Source organism: Canis aureus, chromosome 2, assembly GCF_053574225.1.
Source record: "Canis aureus isolate CA01 chromosome 2, VMU_Caureus_v.1.0, whole genome shotgun sequence".
NCBI classification, from domain to species: domain Eukaryota; kingdom Metazoa; phylum Chordata; class Mammalia; order Carnivora; family Canidae; genus Canis; species Canis aureus.
This window is the reverse complement of record NC_135612.1, coordinates 31,531,389-31,558,256: the sequence shown is the minus strand read 5'-3', so window position 1 is coordinate 31,558,256 and position 26,868 is coordinate 31,531,389. Positions and strand designations below refer to the sequence as shown.

The window sequence follows — 26,868 nt, the reverse complement described above, 5'->3', positions numbered from 1 at the left end:
CAACATATCTCTACCCCCACCCACCCACACACTCATATATACAAATACACATTTTATGACTCATCAAGTATATATAGCATACATAATATAAATGCATGCATATTTATATGGCTATAAATATTATACACACACCCAAAGGCACATTTTTTTATTTTTTTTATTTTTATTTTTTGTACTTTTTTTATTTAACACAATCAGGACTTTTTTTTTTAAGATTATTTATTTATTTATTTATTTATTTATTTATTTATTTATTTATTCATAGAGACACACACAGAGAGAGAGGCAGAGACACAGCCAGAGGGAGAAGCAGGCTCCATGCAGGGAGCCTGACTTGGGACTCCATCCTGGGTCTCCAGGACCACACCCTGGGCTGAAGGCGGCGCTAAACCGCTGAGCCACCCGGGCTGCCCCACAATCAGGACTTGCATTAACCACTAACATTGTGCATTTTTTCATTTATATATACAAATTCCCATGTTAGTACATATATATTCGCAAATAAGTCATGTTTTAAATACCTCTTTAAATAATAAAAGCCAAATAGACTACTTCATGTACATTATTCAAGAATTAGAAAAATAGGGTACTCTAAGAAAATGATAATGGCATAATAAATCTGTCAGTTCTCAAACATTACAACAGGTAGGGACATTCTAACCTGAACATTTTCTTTTTTTTTTTTTAACCTGAACATTTTCAATGGACTCTCACAAGAAGAAAAAATGATCCAAGCTGTCTTAATACTTGTATTAATATGAAACTTTTCCAGTTGCTTTCTTTTAAGATATTGAAAACTTTTATTCACACACAGTACCACCTTCAAAAGTTGCCAAAGAGCACATGTAGTTAAAAAAATCCCCCTTTCCTTCCAGCTCTCTAGCCACATGAGTTTTCTCCCAACAGGCAACTGTTAACCAGATTCCTATATTCTAAAGATATTTAAGATTCTGTACATTTAAAATAAGAAAATATCAAAAAAGCAATATCATATCTCCCAATATCTAGCACTTGAGAGCAATTTTTACCACAGTTTGACTTCTCTACTCAAATGAGAAAGAAAGGATAGACATAAGCCACAAAGTCAAAAAGCTTCTTTGGGAGCCTGGGATGATGACAAGATAGGTAATCAATAAGATGATAATCAAAAATCAAAGGAGAAAGACCCTTGAGAAAACTTAACCAAGTTCCTTTCATAAAAAAACTTTCTTAAAAAAAAAGAAAAAGAAAATTTCCATGACAATGTAGCAAAAGTCAAAGATTATCCTATTTCAAATAACCAGCCCCCAAATCAATATTTGATTCAAATTTTTTTTTTTGTTCTAAGACTTATCACAGTTACAGTTTTATCTACGCTAAATTTTATGAAATTTAAAACAAACTTCTTTGATGGTTTTACATTTTGGTTACAAGATAAATTCCAAAGTAAATGGCTGAAGGTACTGGGACATTAAGTTGTTATTTTAAGTATATTCACTTTATCTGGGCCTTTTAAGGCCCAATTATCACTCTTTTTTTTACCCTTGTTTCCCTTAAAGAACAACTTTGATACAAAGTTAGAGGTGAATTTTTCAATTCAACTAACTGAAAGATTAGTTTTACATTTCTGTTAGTAAAAAGAAAGCCAGGGAGTCAATATAGTTTAATTCAAAAATACCTTTATTTCAATGGCAAAAAAGTATTAAATCTTACTATACTAGTTTGAATTATGTTTTTTCTTACAACAGTAAACATATCTTAAGTAGCAACTCATAAAATATATATTAAAATAGGCCCTCCAGCCTATGTAAGATAAAATATGAATGTGGGTTAATAATATGAACGAATGTCTAATAAATTACTACAAAAACAAAGTTTTAGAATGTTAGCTCTTCACATTCCACATAGAACTTCCAGTGTTGATCCATTATATGGCATGGGAGAAATTCTTGATCACTGATTAACAGTACTTCATTTATTTGTAGATAAGGTGGGATGCTTTGCATTGACTCTCTGGATGTTCCTGTTTAAAGGAGTGTCAACAAATTAAAAAACAGTCTTTAAAAAAAATAATATTTAAATTTACTTATCACAAATCCTAGACCTTCATCAAGCCTATGAGCACACAAAAGACATGAACAGAAATTTCACCAAAGATGACCTACACATGGCCAACAAGCACATGAGAAAATGCTCTGCATCCCTTGCCATCAGGGAAATACAAATCCAAACCACAATGAGATCCCACCTCACACCAGTGAGAAGGGTGAAAATTAACAAGACAGGAAACCACAACTGTTGGAGAGGATGTGGAGGAAGGGGAACCCTCTTGCACTGTTGGTAGGAATGTGAACTGGTGCAGCCACTCTGGAAAACTGCGTGGAGGTTCCTCAAAGAATTAGAAATATATCTGCCCTATGACCCAGCAATTGCACTGCTGGGGATTTACCCCAAAGATACAGATGCAGTGAAACGCCGGGACACCTGCACCCTGATGTTTATAGCAGCAATGTCCACAATAGCCAAACTATGGAAGGAGCCTCAGTGTCCATCGACAGATGAATGGATAAAGAAGATGTGGTCTATGTATACAATGGATTATTCCTCAGCCATCAGAAAGGACGAACACCCACCATTTGCTTTGACGTGGATGGAACTGGAGGGTATTATGCTGAGTGAAGTAAGTCAACTGGAGGACAATCATCATATGGTTTCACTCATACGGGGAATATAAGAAATAGTGAAAGGGATTATAGGGGAAAGGAGGGGAAGTGAGTGGGAAATATCAGAGAGGGAGACAAACCATGAGAGACTCCTAACTCTGGGAAACAAATAAGGGGTAGTAGAAGGGGAGGTGGGCGGGAGGATGGGGTGACTGGGTGATGGGCACTGAGGGGGGCACTTGACAGGATGAGCACTGGGTGTTATACTATATGTTGACAAATTGAACTCTAATAAAAAAATACAAAAAAAATTAAAAGAGCTAGAGCATGATATGCAACAAAACAAAACAAAAACAAAAAAAGTCTATGAACACACAATGGGATTTTGGACCAAGTCATAATTCACTCCATTTTCTATACCCAAGATAAAGCTGTAAACCAGCATTGGCTTATCTTGGGAAAAAGAAGTTTGCTTGCCGTCTAAACCAACCAATGCCAAAAAAAGATGACTGAAGTTTCTGAGGGTAGTTGTACAAACTCCTCTGTCTCAATTTTCAGTAAACTGAGAATAAAGCAGTTGTGAAGAATAAGTGAGAAGTTGCTGTGAAATGACTGGCTACTGGCTAATATATAGCAAACATTAAATAAATAGAAGCTACTATTATTATCATTATTTCTTAATGAAAATAGTATTAGCCTGGAAGATGGATAATCAATTTTTCTAGGCCACACAAACTTGTGTGATCTCAGGCAAGTGACATGGCTTCTTCCACCCACTACAACTAGAAAAACAGCCATATATGTGAACTTTTGGCTCTTCTTGTGCTCCTTGTCCCCAACAAGCACTGCAACAGCTAACAAACCATTATGCTCATGCGAGAAGTAGAGAGAAATACATCTTTCTCAAGTAATATCACCAAATGTTAGATATTCCTTAAACTGAACTGCAAGATTCATCACTAGGCAAAAAAAAAAAAAAAAAAAAAAAAAAAAGGCAACTATTCATGTTATCTACTTGCCTAAATTAGCACTTCAAAATGACAAGCTAACTAGGTTGGTTAAAAATAATTTTAACTTTCACTTTTCTTTTTCCTCTAATTCTTTTTAAAATTTCTCTTTATAGACCAAAAAGCAAAAATAATCAGATTCATTATTTTAACTGAGAGTTCACTTAAGAAACATCACTAACCTATGAACTCTTTTCATTCAACCCATTTTACCTCTCCGGCTCTGTATCATCATCTGTAAAATAGGTCCAAGACTAGACGATATATGTTTCACTTCTAACTCTTTAAATGTTTGAACTCAGACTTCCAGAAGTTATTCTCACAAACTAAGCATTCTTCATTTCATTAAGATTATGGAATGAAACTGCTTACTCTATAATAAATGGAAATGAACATATTTATGCACATATTCTTAGTCTGAACAAGAAGTATAAATCCAATCAAAGGGAAAATGATGAGGAATTATTTTAATAGATTGTAAAAACACATCTGCTGTAGTTATACTGAGGAAAAATTCAATTATGGCTATTAAAGACAAAGTTCGAAGCTGTTTTAAAATAAAAGGATTCTAAAGGATAATATGGTAGTAGAGTATTAGATGATTTGATATTCAAAAGTAAATTAATAGTTTGAGACAGATTTACTTTGATAAGATCAAAGCTATCTGTGAAAACTGTACTGACGTGAAGAAACACCCCTGGACATTATAAGTTTAAAACTATTTAAGCCCTCTTTCTTTGTGGGAAAATAAATTTAATAGGTAGTTTCTTAAGCTGAATTAGGCCGGAGATGCTTATTAATTTTAAGTGTAAACTGTTCATGTTTTTTCTGCTTTCTTTGTACAGACATGAACTCTGGAGTTTTACTAGTTAAGAAGCTCCTCAGTGGCCTAATGTATGTAAAATAATCTGGCAGGAGATCTGGCACATGGCAGGTGCACAACAGAAAATTAGTTTTCTTCTCTTTTCCTCCCCTATCAGCATCCTCCAGTTTATGAATTAGGTCAAAGTTAATCATGATACCAGGATGAAAAAATTATGATTAAAGTCATGAAAAACAATCAAGAATCGTAAACAGGAGCCGAAATAAACACCTTCTGGTCTGTTATCAGGCACCCATCTTCCTTAGGTGTTTAAGTTTGAAGTTCTTAACCACATAAAACAGAAGCACCTGCAAATGTTTGTGCTCTATTACACATGCTTTTACAGAGCAATGAAGCACAGTATCAGCACCAAAATGAAGAAAACTCTTTCTTTAAAGTCATTTATTTGCAATGTATTATCAGTAGGTCCAGGACAGGTTTTATTAAAAACAAGAGTCTATTTTTTTCTGAAGAAGCATGTTCGATTTTCAAATGAAGAAATAATGTTAGGTTCCCTTGAAATAAAATGACATATTTAATATGCATTAAATGATGACTTGGGAAAAGAAAGAACTTCAGGAGATACTTTTTTTTTTCTTAGATGAATACATTTGGCATAATGTGTTTTCAGTGTGCTATCTAATACTATAGTGATAGGTAACATAGATATATATAAAATTGGCTTTTTGGGTAAATAATGAAATGTCATCTACCTTAACAGATTCTTTTTAAAGAACTGCAGGAAAGGTTGATATATCTGTATTCAGTGATTACAAATTATGTAGAATTTTGGGAATGTTCATTTTTTCCTTCCAATTTACTCTGAAATATCAATGAAGATTCCCTCAATAACACAGAAGAGAAACTATAGACAAGGAGGCAGAGGAGGAAGGCTTGGGAGAAAGTTATGAATTTTCAAGGGAAAATATACCAGAGATTCACTCCATTTTATAGCTTCTAAAGACCTTAGGGATAGATACTTCAGGAATTCATCAACAGAATTTCATTTTTAAAGGCTGGGGTTTCTATGTTTAAAACCTTTAATTAGAAATAACATATGCCTTCAAATGTATTAATATACTACATCCTAACACTCTAGAGTCCACCAATACATTAATCTGAGTTACCAATTTAACTAGTCTTTGTGCAAGACTAGGAATAAAGTTCTTCCATAACCTCTGATTCATTGAAGAAAGTCTTAAAATGGCAAGGTTAAAAACTTTTATCACTTACCTTCATGACTCAGGATTTTCTTGATACCATGATTCCAAAATGTTATGTACAAATAAATTGGATACTGAGTTTGGTATTTGTCCCATGAAGTGTTACCATTTGATTAAAGAAGCTTAGGAAATGTCGGTTACCAAAGCTAAATGGATTTATGATTTCTCACAAAGAGGGGGAGGAGGAAATAGGGGAGGTAGAGGGATATAGCTGTTTTTTAAATATCTGGTTGAGAAAATGGGTAAAGAGATGATGTTCATGATCTGAGGTGGGCTGATAAAATCCATACAGACTTGTTTTTCCTTTAAACTTTGTGTTCTGTAGAGTGTCAGATCCATGATATCTATGACCACATTTTAGTATGCAAAAGAGGGAAAAATATTTTCTCTCGAATAGTTTGCTTGTTATATATAGAGTTTACATTTTTCTAATTTGCCAGGTCTTTGGATTTCCGTCAGGTAGTACAAAACCACATGCAAAAGAATCCTAAATCAAATAGGTTCAAATAAAACTCCAATAACAGCCTATAGAATGCCAGCAGGTGGGGGTCACCTGAATGGCTCAGTAGGTTAAACGTCCTACTCTTGGTGTTCTTATTCTCTCTCTCTCTCTCTCTCTCAAAGAAAATAAATAAAATCTTTAAAAAAAGAAAAGGAAAAGAAAAAGGAATGCCAGTAGGGATCTGAAGATTCCCAGAGCCAGATTAAGGCAGTAAGAAGCTGGCTGGCCTACTGGCCCTCCATAGTTCTCAAATTACCCTTAACATTTTCTGAAATATCTCAAGGAAAGAAAATTCAGTAGTTCTGGAAAGAAATTAGTAATAACAAACATGTTTATATTGCAGGCAAAAGAAGCAGCAGTTCAGAACCCATTTTTTATTTCATGCTCACTTAGCAGGGGAACTGTGAGCCCTCCAAGGAAGGAGAAGCACGGCTAGGGTTGGAAATGCCTGTTCAGAGTTAGGAGTCCTCATGTTCTGTCTCCCTTTCTGATATTTCCCACACATTTCTTCTCCCTTCCCTTATATTACTCCTAACTCTGGGAAACGAACTAGGGGTGGTGGGAGGGGAGGAGGGCGGGGGGTGGGGGTGAATGGGTGACGGGCACTGAGGGGGACACTTGACGGGATGAGCACTGGGTGTTATTCTGTATGTTGGTAAATTGAACACCAATAAAAAAAATAATTTATTATAAAAAACAAAACAAAAAAAAATTAAATCTAAACTATTCTCAAGTACAACATTCCTATTAATGCTTTCCAAACTGCTTGGGAAATCTTAGATGAAAGAATGCTGGGTTTATTGCACTGGCTGAATGGCAAACTATGAATCTTCTAGTTCTCTTTATCTATTTGATTTTAGGCTTTATTTTTTTAATTTTTTTTTATTTATTTATGATAGTCACACAGAGAGAGAGAGAGAGGGGCAGAGACACAGGCAGAGGGAGAAGCAGGCTACATGCACCGGTAGCCTGACGTGGGATTCGATCCCGGGTCTCCAGGATTGCGCCCTGGGCCAAAGGCAGGCGCCAAACCGCTGCGCCACCCAGGGATCCCAGATTTTAGGCTTTAATAAAAAAGTTATAAAATGTCAAAAAAAAAAAAAAAAAGGAAATGCCTGCTCAGAACTACAAAATCTGAGCAGCAGATAACCTTTGTGATACAAGGAAGATCTTGTATTTCTGTTCTGACTCCAGAGGTTAGAAACTAGGAGAAAAAAGGTTTCGCTTGGCTTTCGTGTGTGTGTGTGTGTGTGTGTGTGTGTGTGTGTGAGAGAGAGAGAGAGAGAGAGAGAGAGAAAGAGAGGGAGAGAAGGAGGGAGGGAGGCAGGCAACATGAGCAAGCATTAGAGTGAATGTGCTGTGGAATGGAGGTGGAAGGCTGAATATAAAAGTTTTCAAATTATTATCTGCATAAGAAATCAGATACTACTTACTAGTCATTCAAATCAAATCTACAGTCAGGCTGCATGTGAATAATTTTTTAAAATTCAGGTTCCTGGCCCCACTCCAAGATTTGATTACATAGATCTGCCGTGAGGGTTAGGAACCAAAGACCATGAATTAGTACAAAAACTCTTCCAATTTAATTTCTTCACTATTTCTGTTTCACCTGATCTGTTTTCCCAAAGTGATGAAAAGCAGAAAACTGGGGAAAAACCATCCTATTCTGAAGCCAGTTTTTGAGACAAAGAAGGACCCTAAGAGGTTACAGTGGATTATGTATAAAGTTAGGAGAGGAAAGTACTTTGAATTATTAAGGTTTGCTGTAGGAAGGAATGGCCCCAGGAAGCCCCTGGTTAGGAACTTAGCAACACCAGACCCTGTTTGGTTCTTGACTCTGGTTATCACAGAGTTATCATCTTCTGTATTGTATCTCCTTTCTGCCTATACTGTTCCCAACTGGTCCTAGGCAGGAACTGGGGGGAAATGAATGGGTGCTGCAGCAGAGAAGGGTAGTACAACCCTAGTTATGTCTGGTTTTACAGAAATATGTGTTGCCTCTTCCCAAATTGTTTCAAAATATGCTGTTAATTGATGAAGATTACATTCTCTTCAGTTTTCTCAGTATTCCATCAGATAAAGCACATTCATTTACACTAACAAGTAAAGACTTATTTTAGTGTTTGCTTTTAGAAAACTAACCAAATCATGCCTGCAGGAGGAAAAAATACCATTTTGCTTTTTTATATGACCCTTTAAAAAATCTACCCAAAGTAAGTATAGCATAGGTTCGGAGAAAGGAACTATGAGGGAAGGTGTCATTTAAAAAGTTCTCCTAGAATCAACTGTGGTTAAAAACTGAGTATTATAAACAAACAAACAGAAAATGACAAGTGTTGGTGAAGATGTGGGGAAACTGGAGCCCTTGAATATTGCTGGTATGATGTAAAATGATTCAGTTGGTGTGGGAAACACTTTGGCTGCTTCTCAAAAAAGTTCAACATATAATTACTATATGATATAGCAACTCCACTCCTAGGTATCTATCCAAAAGAACTAAAAATGGGTACAAATATATGTATCCATGTGCTCACAGCAGCACTATACCCAAAAGCCAAAAGTGTTCTGAAATGAACATCCACCCAGCCAGGATCCTTGAAAGCGTTAAGTGAAAGATGCCAGACACAAGTAGTTATACATTATATGATTCCATTTATATGATACATTCAGAATCAGCAAATTCATAGAAAGTAGACTGCAGAGAGTAGAGAACAGGGAACAATTGTTGAATGGGTGTGGAGTTTCTTTTTGGGTAATGGACGTTGTTTTAGAACTACACAAAGGTGGTAGTTGCACAATATTGTAAATGTACTAAATAATATGCCAAGCAAAATAAGTCAATCAGAGAAAAACAAGTATCATATGAGCTCACTCATATGTGGAATTTTTTTTTCATATGTGGAATTTAAGAAACAAAACAGATGAACATTTGGGAGTGAGGGAACAGAGAGAGAGGGAAACAATAATGAAAGACTCTTAACTATAAACAACAAACTGAGGACAGATGGAGGGAGGTGGTTGGGGGATGGGATAGATGGGTGATGGGTATTAAGGAGGGGATGTGTTTTGTAAGCACTGGGCGTTATATATGTAAGTGATGAGTCACCGAACTCTACTCTTGAAATCAATATTGAGCTGCATGTCAACTACCTAGAATTTAAATAAAAACAAAGAAAAAATGCCACTGAATTCACTTTAAAACAGTTATTTGGGCACCTGGCTGGCTCAGAAGGTTAAGCATCTGCCTTTGGCTCAGGTGATGATCCCAGGCTCCTGGGATCAAGTCCCGTATCAGGCTCCCTTTCCCTCTGCTTGTACTCTCTTTCTGTCAAATAAGTAAATAAAATCTTTTAAAACATGGTTATTTTAATGTTATGTGAATGAAAACAACAACAACAAAAAGGAGTGTTTTCTTAGTAGTTTTGGGTGTTATCCTCATGACTAAGAAATGGGTGTTGGTCTATACATACCTAGAAGACAAGGCTGATGTTGCTGAAGCACCACATTTGGCTCTGCAGATACGGGTACTTCCTCAGAAACATACTGTAAAAGCTCCTTCCCCAGATATGTCACCTGTACATAGTTAAACACAGAATTAAAAATTCTGTATTTCAAAAGAAGCAAATAAACTCGTCTCTTGCAAGTTTTAACTTTAGTATTGACTATTATCTATCATAGATTGGCAAACTATAGTCCATGGTCAAATCTGGCCTGCCACCTTTTTTTGTAAGTTAAGTTTTATTGGGTAGCCCCAGTGGCTTAGCAGTTTAGCACCGCCTTCAGTCCAGGGCATGATCCTGGAGACCCAGGATCGAGTCCCACGTCAGGCGCCCTGCATGGAGCCTGCTTCTCCCTCTGCCTGTCTCTCTCTCTCTCTCTCTGTGTCTCTAATAAATAAATAAAATCTTTAAAAAGTTTTATTAAAACACAATGATACCCATTCATTTACTTAATATCAATGGATGCTTTTGTGCTGTAACATGACTGAATATTCACGACAAAGGCAATATGGCCAGAAAGCCTGAAATGTTTATTTGGCCCTTTAGAGAAAACATTTGTTGACCCCTGTTGTTTATCACTAATTCTCTCATCCATTCACTTGTTAAACAACCATTAGTCCAGCATCCACTACTTTATAAAATTAAAAAATTAATGTTGTACTAATAAAATTAAACCATAAAACAGTGCTTTCAAGAAACTAGACATTTAACTAATTAGATTATTAATATTTCAGGTCTATGTATCTAAATTTTTTGGCTTTTTCTGGTTAGTGAACTTAGCTACTATTTACAACCCCAAAGGTCAGATCTTGGAATACCTACACACAAGTAGTTTGGGCCGAGGCAGAATGGCAAACACTTGCCAGAGGGTCTCTGGGTTCTCCACTCTTAGTTCTAGGGCAGCCTGATAATATACCCCTGAAGCTAGGTTCTCTGTGGCTAAACCATCTAGTCTCCATGTGCACATACCTTACTCCAGGATACTTTCTTAGAACTTCTAAGCTCAAGCAAAAACTTTCCTCTAGGCCCCCATAAATTCTGTGCTTATATTTGTCAAGGCACTTATTAAATTATGTGTTAATATGTCTGTTTCCATTAACATAAGCTCCTTGAGGACAAGGTCTGTGTCATATTCATTTTTATACTCTTAGCACTTCACATAGTGCCTCACAGTTCTGGGGGAAAAAGCCCTCTGACGCTCCTGCTCTTCAAGATTCTTAAATTCTCTGAGCCTCTATTTGTACATTTGTAAAACAAGTAACTCCAGCTTATCAGGTCTTGTTGTGAGGATTAGAATAATACATGAGGGCAGCCCGCGTGACTCAGCGGTTTTGTGCCGCCTTCAGCTCAGGGTGTGATCCTGGAGACCCGGGATTGAGTCCCACATCAAGCTCCCTGCATGGAGCCTGCTTCTCTCTCTGCCTGTGTCTCTGCCTCTCTCTCTCTCTCTCTCTCTCTCTGTGTCTCTCATGAATAAATAAATAAAATCTTTTAAAAAAAGAATAATACATGAAAAGCATTTGGCATACTGTCTAGCACATCCTGAGTGCTCAACAAATGTCTGTTATTTAACAGAATGGGGCATACACAAGGGATCTGGAAGGTTTAGGCACCCTCTTGGCTCAATCCCATAACCAAACAAGCTTGGTAGTGGAAATGGAACAGCTCTGTCTACCCAGTGTGCTAATGCATCCCCACTTGCCATGGAAGGAGAGATGAAGCCTCTGAATGCCATCTGTCCGTTTTCAAGCAACTAACAATTAGAAACAATGGATTTTGTTCATGTTGTGCCCTGACAATATCCAAAACACCTTACATACCCATCAAGTACAGGCTCAGTATGTTCTCACCTGTATTTCAGATTTAAAGTATATTTTTATCTGTTAGTACTAGGCAATATAAAGTGGTAAAACTGTACTTTAGTAGCCTTAGAGGCGATGAGTCCACATAGGTCTTAAACACACCACCGGGGTAATTCAGACATTGAAAGGACACAGCTTTAAAAAAATCCACTGAGTTAAAGATCTAATTTCCATAAGGTGGGAGTGATTTATTGAACAAGGATAATAAGGTACAGGCCTTAAAATATTCAGGCACTAGGTCACCCTTGGAAACTGTCCATTTCAACTGGAAGGTATTAGGCTGAGTGAAGTAAGTCAATCGGAGAAGGACAATCATCATATGGTTTCACTCATATGGGGAATATAGAAAATAGTGAAAGGGATTATAGGGGAAAGGAGGGGAACTGAGTGGGAAAAATCAGAGAGGGAGACAAACCATGAGAGACTCCTAACTTTGGGAAATGAACAAAGGGTTGTGGAAGGGGAGGTGGGTGGGGGATGGGGTGACTGGGTGATGGGCACTGAGGGGGGCACTTGATGGGATGAGCACTGGGTGTTCTACTATATGTTGGCAAATAAAACTCCAATTTAAAAATATACAAAAAAGAAAAGAAAAAAGAAACTCTCCATTTCATAATATTGTCTGTGCTCTAATTGGCTAAAGCATAAGAGCAAACTCATCACGTTTGCATATAACTCAAACTTTGAATCCTCAACTCAATCTTGAATCCAAACGTAGTCATATGCCTGTTCTGAAAGAAGCATGTAGGAAGAGCTGTAGGTGAGGTTCTTAGGGTCTCAGACTACACAGCTGCCAGCAATCTTGACAACTTCACCAATCAAAACTCATTCTGATGAAGGGCAGGTGATGGGATGCCACCTCCCCCAGATGAAAACAGTAATAAAGTTGGAGTTAGGGTAAGGTGCATTCTGTGAGCATACCTATAGGTTGTTGGTTCTTTCTAAAAGGTGGAACTGCAGGAAGTGCTTCATCCTAAGGCCACTGATGCTTTCCCTAAAGCTCTTAGGCAGAAGGTCCATTATCCTCAGTAATCAGTTTATGCTGACTCCCTAATATGATACTTAGGGGGAAAAAAAGGCACATGCGCATGTGTGTGTGTGCGTGTTTGGAGTGGATGGATGATTCAGTTAACCACTGTTTTGGAAATACAGCTAATTAGCCAACTGAAATTATTAATTAACTTTATTTTGGTAAGATCTCTGAAGAAATAAAGTACAATTTCAATTGTCATTAATTCCAATAACAAATGTTTCTCTTTATAATTCTAATATGCATCAAGAAAAAATACAAACATACCCTGCCTTTATTTTATTTTTTTTTAAAGATTTTATTCATTTATTCACAAGAGACACACACAGAGAGAGAGAGGCAGAGACATAGTCAGAGGGAGAACCAGGCTCCATGCAGGAAGCCCAACGTGGGACTCGATCCTGGGACTCCAGTATCAAGCCTTGGGCTGGAGGCAGGCCCTAAACCGCTGAGCCACCCAGAGATCCATATAACCTGCCTTTAAATATTAAAGAGGTGTCCAAGAATTTATTTCCCTGCTGGGGCTCCATTTTATTTGAAAGTATCAGTCCATTTTTCATATGTCTTCAGGAAAGCCATTTGTTGGTACTAATGTGAATCTCTTCATGGATGATCAAATGATTGTTTTAATTCCATTTCAAGTTTTATGATGCAAATCTTAACAAAATTGCACTACCTCAAAAGGAAGAGAGGAAAGGATAATTGTTTTTGATATCAGGAGTTTGGTGGGAGGAAGACAAAGAAGGAAAGGTTTTCTTTTAGGGTCACTGTAACATAAAACACATTTTGGAAAAGTAAAATAATTCTCAAATATTTGAGAAGGATATATCAAAGTGTAATAACTACCACAAAAGAACTGATCCTGGGAAAGTAATGATGAAAGTCACATTCATCTTCATATCACCTACCTCCTCCCAATCCCCATCCTAGAGCCTCTCCTCCATTTCCCCCAGGCACTCCACACAGCTCCAAGCAAGAAAAGGGCAGTAGGCCTTTCACATTATTTATGGTTTAGGATTCACACCTCTCGGATATTTGTATTGTAAAAGGGCCTACATCTCCAACCATCTGAGCTGGGCTCTTAGGAGGTTTAAGTTAAGATAATTTGGGAATGATTAATTGACTCAGTGAGGCTGTCTGGCCATCTAGATCAACAATTTTCATCACGTTTTTAAAAAGATTTATTTATTTATTTATGAGCGAGAGTGTGTGAGTGGTAGGAGGCGCAGAGGGAGAGGGAGACACAAAAGACGCCCCACTGAGCAGGGAGCCTGACACAGGGCTTGATCCCAGGATCCTGAGATCGCTATCTGAGTCCAACTCAAGAGTCAGAGACTTAACTGAATGAGCCACCCAGGCACACCAATAATTTTCATCACTTTCTATACTCCTACCTCAACCTTTCCATATCTTAATATTCCTAATCATGATGGTAGGAGGAATTGTTTTCGAAAGTATGTAGAGTGAGGAGTAACCATAGAGAAAAGTTAATACTAAATCCAAAGTAGTGAATTTATAAGGGTAGAAATTCAGAGAGTGAGTCATTTGGATGGGAAGTATATTTTCACAAGAGAACTGTCAATGCTCCTTCAGTCACTGCCCAAAATGGCAGTCTATTTTTCATCTGCAAAATCCAGTCCTGAGCATTCACAAAAATAAACTATCATAGCCATTCTTATGATTATCATACCACAACTTTGTCACAGAAAGGTGTTTTTTTTTTCCTGTGGAAGTGGACAATTTTTCCTGCACAAGAATGAGACTTTGCATAAATTCATAAAGGCAGCTAAGTAAATACTGTGTGTTCTTTTGAGTTCAGGGCATCCTGTTTCCAAAGAAAGGAATGTAGTTTCCGTTGTGTCACTGTAAATGTAGAAAATAATGTACAGGGAACCATAAGATCAGGTTCTAGTCCTGGTTCCGGCACTTACTGGCCTTGAGGCTAATCAAGTCACTTAATCTCCTATACCTGTGGTTTTATATCCAGAGATAGAGAAAAATAGTTGATTTTCTTACCTCATGAGGTTGTGAAAGAATATATGTAAAAGGCTTTATAAATCACATATGGCTATGCAAGTCCTGGAATCTCCAAACTGGAAGGGTCTTTAGAGACAATTAGCACTACTACTTATATATAAGAAAAATGAAGTTCAGAAAGTTTAGTGACTTGATCTAGATCAGTGATTCTTACTCCAGTTTGTCTATTATAATTACCTGGAGAGCTGTTTAAAATATTGCCACCTGGTCTTCAGTCAAGACTATTAGGATCAGAAGGTATCCGACTGTGGTCCAACATGCATTAGTAGTCTTTAAGACCTCCCCAAGTGACTCTAATGTGTAGGCAGAATTGAAAAACATTCCAGATCATGTAACTTCTCAAGAGTGGAACCAGGAACTAGTTTGGCCTCCCGTCTCCCACCCAGAGATCATTCTTACCCATCAGGATGATAGCTGATATCTAGGAGACCATAGGAGTGAAGCAATCAGTAATGACCAGTGGGAGTAAGCATCAGGATTCCCTGTATAGCAACCCAGCTGCTTGGGTAGGAAGTATGAGTCATTTGTGTCTAGAGGCTCTGCCATTCTGTCTGAAGTAGGACAAGACCTAGTTTTCCAGAATTTCTTGCCTGATGACCAACCCATTCCTGGCCCCATTGCCATACCAGCATTCTCAGAATGAGTTAGCAGAAATGTTCATATTTACCAATGTAGCAAAGAGCTCCTGTCCTTGAGAAGTGACTAAGAATTCATGAGTTACCTCATGACAAGAAGAGGTAGAGGTTTCTGTGTTAAGTTTTATTTTTTTTTAAGATTTTGTTTATTTATTCATGAGACAGAGAGAGAGAGAGAGAGAGAGAGAGAGAGAGAGGCAGAGACACAGGCAGAGGGAGAAGCAGGCTCCACACAGGGAGCCTGATGTGGGACTCAATCCCGGGTCTCCAGGATCATGCCCCGGGGTGGAAGGCAGCACTAAACCGCTGGGCCACTGGGGCTGCCCCATGTGGTTAAGTTTTATTTTATTTTATTTTATTTTATTTTTTTATTTATTTATTTATTTATTTATTTATTTATTTATTTATTTATTTATGAGAGAGGGCGGGGCAGAGACACAGGCAGAGGGAGAAGCAGGCTCCATGCAGGGAGCCCAATGTGGGACTCGATCCCGGGTCGCCAGGATCTGGCCTGGGCTGAAGGCGGCGCTAAACGGCTGAGCCACCAGGGCTGCCCCATGTGGTTAAGTTTTAAAAAAAGATTTTATTTTATTTATATATTTATTTTTTAAGATTTACTTATTTATTTATGAGAGAGAGAGAGAGAGAGAGAGACAGGAGGGAGAAGCAGGCTCTATGCCAGGAGCCCGACGTGGGACTTGATCCCGGGACTCCTGGATCACGCCCCGGGCCAAAGGTAGGCGCCAAACCGCTGAGCCACCCAGGGATCCCCTAGAAAAGGATTTTAAATATTGTAAAAAAAACTCCACCATGGTAGTGTTTCTCAGCCTGGGGTATTTATTAGAAGTACATGAGTGTCCTATGGTATTTTTTAAATTTTTAGGATAATTAAAAAATTTACAGGTCTATTTAGATAATCTTATGAATATCTTACAACCAAGAATTCTAATTATAGTGCTTACTTGCCTTTGGCTTCATTGCCAACATAGGTGTTAAACTATATGATGAACTGACATGACTGGTAAGAAAAGACCAGAGGCAATGTGGTAAATAAATGAGGCCTAAGTACAGAGTGAGAGCCAAATGATGTCACAGCCAGCTATTCAAAAGCAGAAAATGCAGTAGTTCCAATAAAGAAAAAGAGTGGGAGAACTGAGTCATCACTGGGCACACAGTAGCAGAGGCATACTGAAGCTCAAAAAAACTCAACTACAGAAATCAGTACCATATTCATGTTGTGAGCACAGAGTATTTCAGCAAAATGATATAAACTATCACAAGTTTAAAAAACTTTAATAAAAAGGATTTCCAATGGTAAAATGTTAATTACTAACATGAAAATATGATTCATGGTTTCATGGAAATGGCTGGGCATGTGAAAACTAGATGGCCTGTGATTCCAGGAGTGGTAAATAAACAAGAAAAATCCTTTAAGGAAAAAAAAAACAGATTCTACAGTAGAGAAAAATCTAAGATGTGCTGATATAAGTAAAGGAACTACACCATAGTTTTGGAAGCACAAAAGTCTAGGATATCAGAAAATAGGTTACGGACTAGGAAGGAGGGGAGGAGCTAGGAGGAAGGGTGGGCAGAGCTAAGTGGGACAAAAAAAGGGAGAAGAAACTGCTTTTCATTTCTTAGGTACTGAGGCTTATAAAATGGCTAGTGGAGGGGAAGGCATCTGCAGTTCTGTTTGACAGTATTGGTGGATGTCTGAAGATTCACACTTTCCTGGGTCAATCACTGAAAGATTGTTCCCTTAAGTGTGGCCATGGACATCTGGAGGTGAACCTCAAAGGTGTCTGTCATTAATAGTCTTTAAATTGGTGGTTAAACTGGGCTTATAACTCATAATATAGAACTATGGGGAAGACTACTAAATCTGAGAAGTTGGAATGAAAAGATATATTTCTTTTTGGGAGGTTGGCAACTGATGGATAAAACTGTGTTCATACAAAAGCACACCATAACTTCTGTGGGTCTTAGGCTGCTTACTTGTTCCTTTGTCTTTACGGGAAGTTTTTCCTTCATTACATCAGAATACTAACATATAACTAAATCATCAATACACCAGAGGTCTCAAATTTTCTATGTGGAGTCACAAAGAACTGAATTCACCTGGAAGGATAATAGGGGAAGGTTGAGGGCATTTGAATTTCTGAGACCAGATGAGGAACAAGGAAGGAAAGAAGGAAAGGCTGTCAGCTGTCCAATTCTGCCCCTGGGGATTTCTGGCAAATAAGAGTTGTGGGAGAAAGTATGTAGCATATCGTACAAAGAATATATAGTTTGGAGAACTTCTGATTTCTTAAAAAAAAAATAGTTTTATCATAAAAAATAAGTACCTTTCCATTTGAATATGAAGTTACAGATATACTTAAGAATGACTCACCTTACTCCAAGCATAATTCCAAGTCACATAACTGTTGCCTCCTAGAAGATCCTTGAGCCAGGTGACTGGATTTTGATAAATCTGACCATTTTCTACTTTAATTTTACCGCTCAGTAAGACACTGGCTTTGTGGGTAGTCTCCTAAAGTGAAAAATGAAAAAAAAAATTAAGAAGGAAAAATACCTGAAATATGTAAACTTCTACTTTTGGCCATGATGGAGTAAGAGGAACCAGATTTACCCTAACACAAACAAAAAACAGACAAAATATATGAAGCAATGGTTTGCAAGGTACTAAACATCAGGCAACAAAGTACAATACCCTGAGAAGTGAGAAATGAATGAGGTAAGCCTTCCAAGTGTCCTAGCTCGCTGCCTTGAAAGTTACCAGGTCAGGGTGCAGGAAGAGGGGATTCTAGGCAAAGCCTGTTTATGTCCTGAGTTGAGGAGACAGAGCAGAGATCATGGAGGCAAGGTACCTAGAGTTTGCAGGACAGAATACTGAAGAAGAGAGCAATACAAAGAGGGAGGACTCTGCAGATCTTCAGGGAGGTCCTCTTTAGCATTCAGCTGAGTAATGATTGGCCGTGTTTGGGAGCAAGTTACCCAGGGCTGGGAAAAGAACCACCTGAAAGGATTAGAGGTAAGGACATCTGGCATTCTCAAAGGTCAGAAATAGTGCCTGTTCCCAACAGCACAACTAGAAAACCTCATAACTGGTGGGGCTTTGGTAGGGTACACAGAAGAGTCAGTTATTTCCCACTCAGTAGTGGGAAATAACTAGCCCTAGATTGAACACATTGCTCCAGTCCTGCTGACCAAATCTTAAAAGCAAGACACCAAAGGATCAAACTATTTCCAAGGAACTTAACTGCATCCTAGAATAAATCTACAATCTATTTATAAGAATAAAAAATATTCAGCATCCAGCAAGGTAGATCTCACAATGTGTGGGATTCAATGAAAAATTCACAGGCCTAGAAAGAAGTAGGAAAATACAACTCATACAGAAGAGATAAAGCAAACAACTGAAAATGAGAACTGATAAGAATGTTTGCATTAGTAGACAAAAACATTAAGTAGTTATTACAATCATATTCCACATGTTCAAAAGTTATGTAGAGACATGGAAAATATTTTTAAAAGACCAAAATCAAAATTCTAGAGATGGAGAATACATTGATGATTAGATATTTCTTTTTTTATTAGATATTTCAAACAAAAAGATTAGTAAATTCAAAGACAAAGGAATAAGAATTGCATAAAAATGAAACACTGAGAAAAGAGAATTTTTTAAAATGAAAAGATTATCAGTGAATTATAGAAGGATTTCAAGCAATCTATTATGTATGTAATAAGAGGTTCAAAAATGGAGGGGAGGGAGGAAATAATGTTTGGAGAAATAATGGCTGAAATGTTTCCACATTTGAGATTCAAATTTGGGACACAGAGATTCAAGAAATTCAATAACCCCCAAGCATAAGAAACAAAAATATTATGCTAATACTCCTCATAATCAAAATTGCTTAGAACCAGATAAAGAGAAACTCTTACAAGCAGCCAGAAGGAGAAAAAAAGACCCATTATTTATGGAGGAACAAGGTTAAGAACAACAGTGTGTCTAAACAATGGAGTAAATCTTTAAAGTACTCAAAGAAAAAAAAACCCTTTCAACACAGAAGTCTATATATCTAGCAAAAATTCTTTAAAAAATGTAGGTGAAATAAACTTTTTCAGACATGGCAAAAGTTAAAAGGATTCACTATCGGCAGAAGACCTTCAATGCAAAAAATGTTAAAGATAGTCCTCCAGGCAGAAGAAAGATGACAGCAAATGTCAATCAGGATCTACACAAAAGAAACAAAAACAGAAATAGTAACTACATGAGAAAAAATATTTTTCTTAACATTTAAGTCTACCTCAAAGATAATTGTTTAAACAAAAATAATAATGTATGGAATTTATAGCATTAGATCAAAGCAAAATATATGATAACACAAAGGTCAGGAGTAGAGAAAGGGAAGCATACTAGCTTGTGGTTCTTAGAGTATACATGAAGTGATAAAATATCACAGGTACTGGGAGAAGTTAAAAATATGTTCCATAAACTCTAACACCACAACTGAAGTAAAATGAATTATAGCTAACAAACCAACAAAGGAAACGAAGCATTAAAAAAGCTGACTGTATGCTGAGCATGGAGCCTGACATGGGGCTTGATTTCACAACCCTGAGATCATGACCTGATCTGAAACCAAGCGTCAGCCACTTAACCTACTGAGCCACCCTGGTGCCTCAACACTACCTGATTGTAACACTTATTATAGAGCTACACAATCAAGATGGTATTCATGGTAAGACAGGCATAAGATATATTATAGAAGTCCAGAAATAGGCACATATATGAAACAAAGGATTTTCTACAAAGATGCAAAGACAATTCAATAAAGGGTATTTTTTTCAACATATGTTGTCAGAAGAACTGAATATCCAAATTCAAAAAATATGCTACTTTGTACCACATACAAAAATTAATGGATCATAGGCCTAAATTCTAAGAGAAAATCTTTGTGTCCTTGGGTTAGACAAAGAATTCTTAGATATGGTTCTAAGAACATAATCAGTGAAAGAGCAAGTTGCTAAGTTGGACTATATCAAAATATTAAACTTGTGTTTTTTATTTTTTAAGATTTTTAAGATTTTATTTATTTATTTGAGAGAGAGCTCGTGAGCACAGAGGGAGAGTGAGAGGGAGAAGCAAACTCCCCACTGAGCAGAGAGCCCAATGCAGTACGCAATCCCAGGACCCTGAGATCATGACCTGAACTGAAGGCAGATGACTAACCAACTGAACCACCCAGGAGCCCCAAACTTCTGTTCTTTATAAGACAATTTTGAGAGAATGAAAAGACAAGCCATAGACTAAGAGAAAATATTTGCTAAGTATATGTTTGATAGAGGGCTTATATCCAAAATATATCAAAACAAATACCAAAACAAGAAAACAAGCAACCAATTAAAAACTTGGACAAATATTTGAAAATAAGTTTCACCAAAGAATAAGTATGGCTGGCAAATAGCACATGAAAAGATGCTAAACATTTTGAAATGCAAATTAAAACCACAAGGATAAACTACTATACATATATACATATGACATCCATACATCTACATTACATGTTAGTATATAGCTAAAATTAACAGATTGATCATACTAGGTGTTACATTAAGTAAGAATGTGGAGGAACTAGAATACTCATACACAGCTGGTGGAATGTAAAATGTTACAAACAACTTGGCAGTTTCTTAAAAAGTCAAATATATACATATCATATATAATCCAGCCACTCCACTCCTAGGTATTCACCCAAGAAAAGCAAAAGCCTGTGTGAGCCAAAATTTGTATACCAATATTCACAGGAGCTTTATATGTGATAGTCAACAACTGGAATCAATGTAAATGTCTGTCACAGATGAAATGACAAACTGTAGTTTGTTCTACATACTACAGAACAATAAAAAAAAGGAATTAACTACTGATACATGCTCTAATGACAATGACTCTCAATTATGTTCAGAGAAAGAAGCCAGACAAAAATGAACACATATGGTGTAATTCTACTTTTATAGAATTCTCTGAAGTGCAAACTAAAGTATAGGGACAGAGGGCAGAACAGTAATTGTCTATAGGCTCAACATGGGAAGAAGGGGATAGGAAGCAGGTATACAAAAGGGCAAAAAGAGACTTCTGGAGGTGATGGATATGTTCATGACCTTGTCTGTGGTCATGGTTTCACAGATGTAAACTTATAGGTCAAAATCTGTCAAATTGCATAATATAAATACGTGTAGTGTGTGTTAATAATACCTCAATAAAGCTGTTAAGAAATAGCAGAAATATGAAAAGTTATGTTAAAATTTTATTATAGCTGATCCAGAGTTGGATCCCACAGGTGCTTGGGACCAAAACATATAGAACCATCCTAAAAGCATGATTTCACTCACTGAGAACACAATGGTATGTCTCCTCATTCAAGAAGCCCAGTCAAACCCTATTTCCTGAATCTGAGCTAAATGCCTACACTTAGTGACAGTAACATTTATTAACTTATTTATAAAATTACATGATTTTAGAGAAAAAAATAGGATACCTGTGTTTTGAATTCTAGAATGTTTTTTCCTGGATTAATTCTTCCGAGTAATATCAGATCCTTTATCTGCATACATTTCTTTCTAGGAACTGTGCTGGAGTTTACAGGCTTTTTAATAATATGTTGACGGCCACGCTCAGAGGGGGAGGAGCTGTGGCTGTCATTAGCACGTCGAACAGTAAAAGCTGGTTTTTTAGGATAAGATTTTGTCTGATGCCCAGTATTACTGCCTAAGACATCAGTCCCTTGATGTGTCAGAGATTCCAATGTCCCCCTACTTGGCTGCTGGGAAGCTATTTTCCTCTTTCCTCTTTTTGGATCACAACTGGTAGGAGCCTGATCACAAACAACAGCTGATGGATGGGCATCATTTCTAGCAAGTATGCTTGTAGTCGCTGCAATGTTTAATGTGTTAGTTACTGCAGAAGGATGATTACAGGGCTCGCGCTCTGGGGCTGGAGGCTCTGTGAGATCATTTCCTCTCTGTGAATACTCCCTCTGAGCAGTAAGAGCAACAGGTTGGGAGGGTAATTTAATCTTAGTGCCATCTGCACATCTGGATTTTGGTGACCCATCGAAGGTACCATCAGTGACATTTTGCTTAGAAATCAGCTCATTTCCAGAAAATTCCCTTCTCACTGTTTCTGAATTTACACAAGTGTTGGTATTTGGGCTGCTATTCCAAGTTTCTGGAGACAATGGTGTTTCCTGCATGCTTCCACAAGTAAGGCTGACAAGAGAAAGTGAACCTGACTGGGGCTGCAATGAATTTTCCAGACTGATAAGGTCTTGGCTGTCCTTTTCACTAGAGATTTCTGAGCTGGACGGTGGCTTCCTCAAACTAGGACCAGACAAAGATGTAATGTTTTTATAGTTTTGGATTTTCTCGGTAATTTTTTTCTGTTTTTTTGCCACAACTAAAAGGCTCTTCTGTCTTGTGGCCAAGTTAGCCAGCTGTTCTCTCAGGACTCCTTGCTTAAATGATTCTATGGACACCCTACAGAAAGAAACAGAGAAAACAATATGAAAACCGGAGAAAAAATTTTTAGTAGTCATTTATATTTTAAAGATACTTGTCTTAATTTAATCAGCCCAAAGTACACAAGGGTCTATTTTTGCAATGAATTTCTTCTGAGAGGAAAATGACTCTTAAGGTTACGAGTAGACTGCCTTTTTATGGAGGTGATGGTGTGGTTTTCCACATTTATATTATTTACCAGTTGTGAGTCAACTCTGAAAAAGAAACAAAATTTGGGATGTTAAGTAGCAACTGATGATCAAGGAGGAATACTATTCTTTAAACTTGGAGGTTGCTTACCTGTTCATAGTGGAAAGGTGTGTCAGGAAGTAACATTTGGGAATAAGTTCCATTTAAGTTCCCTTAGAGCTGAAGGAGTGAGACTATTTTGTGAGTAATTATACCTGAGCTAGACCTGAGCAATGTCAGTCCATCAAGTAATTACTGTAATTATGCTTTGAATCTGTACTGAATCACTTTCAGGTCCAGAGGGACTACCCAGATAGGCATTAACCTGTGTGACTATAAGGGGCTTGCATTTGAGAGAAAATGGCTAATCTACATACCTTTTTCTTTCGGTTATTCTACAGTGAACTTCAGGACACTAAACTCTTTGTTTCTAGTAGTTCTCAAACTTTTTGGTTTTAGGACTTTTTTTAATACCCTTAAAAATTACTGAGGAACCCAAAGGGCTTTTGTTCATATGGATATATCTATCAATATTTACTGTTTTAGAAAATAAAACAGAAATTTTTAAAACAAGAACATTCAAGCATGCTTTCCATTAGCTATTAGAATAATGATATCACACTTCATGTGGCCTCTGGAAAATTCCATTACACACTCATTAGAATGTGAGGCAAAAAGGCAAATAATATCTTAGTTTTCTTATAAAAATAGTTTTGACTTCACACACCCCTTGAAATCATCTCAGGGACCCTCAAGGGTCATCCTCAGGCAGCTGCTTTATGGGACAGCAGTAGTATAGATATCTGTCTCTCTATCATAGTTTAGAGTTGTTGGTACTGAACTCCAAGCAAAACAGATGTTAAAGTGAGTAGCAGAAGAAAATGGAAGAAACAGCAAGAAGAAATTAGATAAACAACTAGTAGCATAAAAGGAGAAAAAAATAGTAATATCGCATTTAAAACAGAGTTCAGACAGAAAAATAAAAGTTCATTTTAGATTACATGATTTTAAGTCTTATAGCAATATGAATAGATTTACACACCTGCAAACCCAACTGATCAGTAACTTTCCAAAATCCACGGTATATTGTTAATCATAGGACATAAAGGAAAATTGAAGCTAGCCTTCTCCAAAGTCTCTTAGAATATATCCTGCAGTCAGTTACCCACCTGTAGGTCCTATAAGCTCACTTGCATTATACTGACAGGAAAACAGGAAATAGAAATGAATTTGTAATACTTATTCAATGGAGAGAAAAAGCAAAATGAACACAGAAGACTTATAAATGAAAATAGAAAACTGATTTTTAAATAAATTCAGGAAAAAAACTAAATGTACAATAGATGTCAAGTGCTCATAAGAATATAAAAGAAACTAGAAAGATCACATGTGAATAAAGAATAAGGTCAAAAAGATATCTGCAACCCCATACTCACTGCAGCATTATTAACAATAGCTGAGACATAAAAACAACCTAAATGTCCATCAAAGGATGAATATAGAAATGTGGTTTAAATAGCCAAACTGTGGAAGGAGCCTCGGTGTCCATCGAAAGATGAATGGATAAAGAAGATGTGGTTTATGTATACAATGGAATATTACTCAGCCATTAGAAATGACAAATACCCATCATTTGCTTCGATGTGGATGGAACTGGAGGGTATTATGGTGAGTGAAATAAGTCAATCGGAGAAGGACAAACATTATATGGTCTCATTCATTTGGGGAATATAAAAAATAGTGAAAGGGAATAAAGGGGAAAGGAGAAAAAATGAGTGGGAAATATCAGAAAGGGAGACAGAACATGAAAGACTCCTAACTCTGGGAAATGAACTAGGGGTGGTGGAAGGGGAGGTGGGCAGGGGGTGGGGGTGACTGGGTGATGGGCACTGATGTGGGCACTTGACAGGATGAGCACTGGGTGTTATTCTATATGTTGACAAATTGAACACCAATAAAAGATAAATTAAAAAAAAGAAAATGTGGTTTATGTGCACAAGTGCACACACACAGAAGAATATTATTCAGCCATGAAAAAGAAAGAAATCCTGCCAGTTTTGACAGCATGCACAGACCTTGAGAGTATTATATTAGGTGAAAATAAGTCAGACAGAGAAAAACAAATACTGTATGGTCTCACTTATATGTGAAATCTAAAAAACTTCAAAAAACTGAACTCATAGATATAGAGAGCAGATTGGTAGTTGCCAGAGGTGGAAGGTGGAGGGTGGATGAAATGGATAAAGGGAGTCAAAAGGTACAAATATCCAGTAATAAAATAGATAAGTCATGAGGATATAATGTACAGCATGGTGACTATAGTTAATGATACTGTATTGTATATTTGAAAGTTGCTAAGAGAGTAAATCTTAAAGTTCTCATTATGAGAAAAAACAGCATATATAGTTAAATCTATAAAAAAACTAATAAAAATAATGCCCACATAAGAAAAAAAATATAACATTTTTCTCAAGAAAAGGACAAAAAGAGGTATATAACCAATATATAATCAGGATGAAATCTCTTAAAAACTTTGAGGGTTTAGAAATACACAAAACTAAATAATATACATGGTTATAATGCTTAGAAAGACAACATTTGTGATAGCAAAAGGAAAACTTTGTACTGTAAAAAATTTAAGTTCACCATGGAAAGAAATTTATTTTGGAGATTCATGACCAGAGACACTTTGACAAAATTCTTTGCTGTAGACAACTTTTTAAGATCCGTCTTTTTCTGAATATTTCAAGTAATAAAATATAAAAATATCTTTCTGGAAAGTACAATTCCCCATGGAGGTAATAGATTAGATGACCTCATAAAGTCATTCTTTGGTCCTATGCAACATTCACACTCTTAAGAAATTCTAGATTCTCACTATTATAACTAAGAAGGGAAATATTATGAAAACTCTAAAGCATTTCTATTTTTTCACTCACCTGTATTTTTTAGCCAGATCATCCCTTTCTGCCTTCTGTTTGGCAAGCACATAATCCATAATCTCTTTTATCTCTAACATCTTTTCAATGCATTGTTCTGGAAACATGGTAATAAAAAGTCAGTTAATGATAGAAGAAAGACATCAAATGTTAAGTTTGATCACACAAAACTCAGCCTATTAATTTTAAAAAGCCATTATTAAAAAAATAATTTATTTTTTTAAAATTTGTATTTATTTATGATAGTCACACACACAGAGAGAGAGAGAGGCAGAGACACAGGCAGAGGGAGAAGCAGGCTCCATGCACCGGGAGCCTGACGTGGGACTCGATCCTGGGTCTCCAGGATCGCGCCCTGGGCCAAAGGCAGGCGCTAAACCGCTGTGCCACCCAGGGATCCCTAAAAAAATAATTTAAAAATAAAATAAAATGCCATTATTTCCTTACCCTGTTCCCTATTAGTGGTCCAGATATATAAATCAAAACTCACTGAATTATGCCACCCTATGGAAGTACTCTCAATAGAGCAGGTTAGCCTGAGTTCTAATCCTGCTACTCCACTTAGCTCTGTGAACCTGGACAAGTCATATGACCTTTATAGTCACCTTCCTCATCTGTGAAATGAGGTTAGGAAAGGAAGATAAATAGGAAAATAAATATTTTGTTAAAATTATTTACTTTTTAAAATACAAAGGGCACACACTGTATAAACATTTCAAACAATATGAATGTTTACATAGAAGAAAAGTAAAAAAAAAAGTATCCTACTCTCACCTTCTGTTACTTACTACTCTTTTTCATTTCACAAGAGACTACTGTTTATACTTTGGTAGCAGTGTATTTGTTGGTGTGTGTAAAAGTTTTTAGTATATTTATCTAA

General features: G+C 36.8%; 1 protein-coding gene across 8 annotated transcripts in view; it reads right to left on the bottom strand.

The window, feature by feature from the left end:
* Positions 1–1,641: 1,641 nt before the first annotated feature.
* ANKRD31 (ankyrin repeat domain 31) overlaps positions 1,642–26,868 on the bottom strand; it is a 117,150-nt gene continuing 91,923 nt past the window's right edge. For 7 of the 8 annotated variants that reach the window (XM_077867967.1, XM_077867999.1, XM_077867975.1 and 4 more), the window contains 5 exons: positions 25,989–26,085; positions 21,843–22,839; positions 17,693–17,833; positions 9,707–9,809; positions 1,642–2,002 (listed from right to left, as the gene is read on the bottom strand). In XM_077867967.1, coding sequence (XP_077724093.1) covers positions 1,857–2,002; positions 9,707–9,809; positions 17,693–17,833; positions 21,843–22,839; positions 25,989–26,085 — 1,484 coding nt within the window. In that variant the 3' untranslated portion in view covers positions 1,642–1,856. Of the gene's footprint in view, positions 2,003–3,831; positions 4,023–9,706; positions 9,810–17,692; positions 17,834–21,842; positions 22,840–25,988; positions 26,086–26,868 lie in introns of all 8 variants that reach the window. The other variant, XR_013362725.1, reaches the window with a different exon arrangement.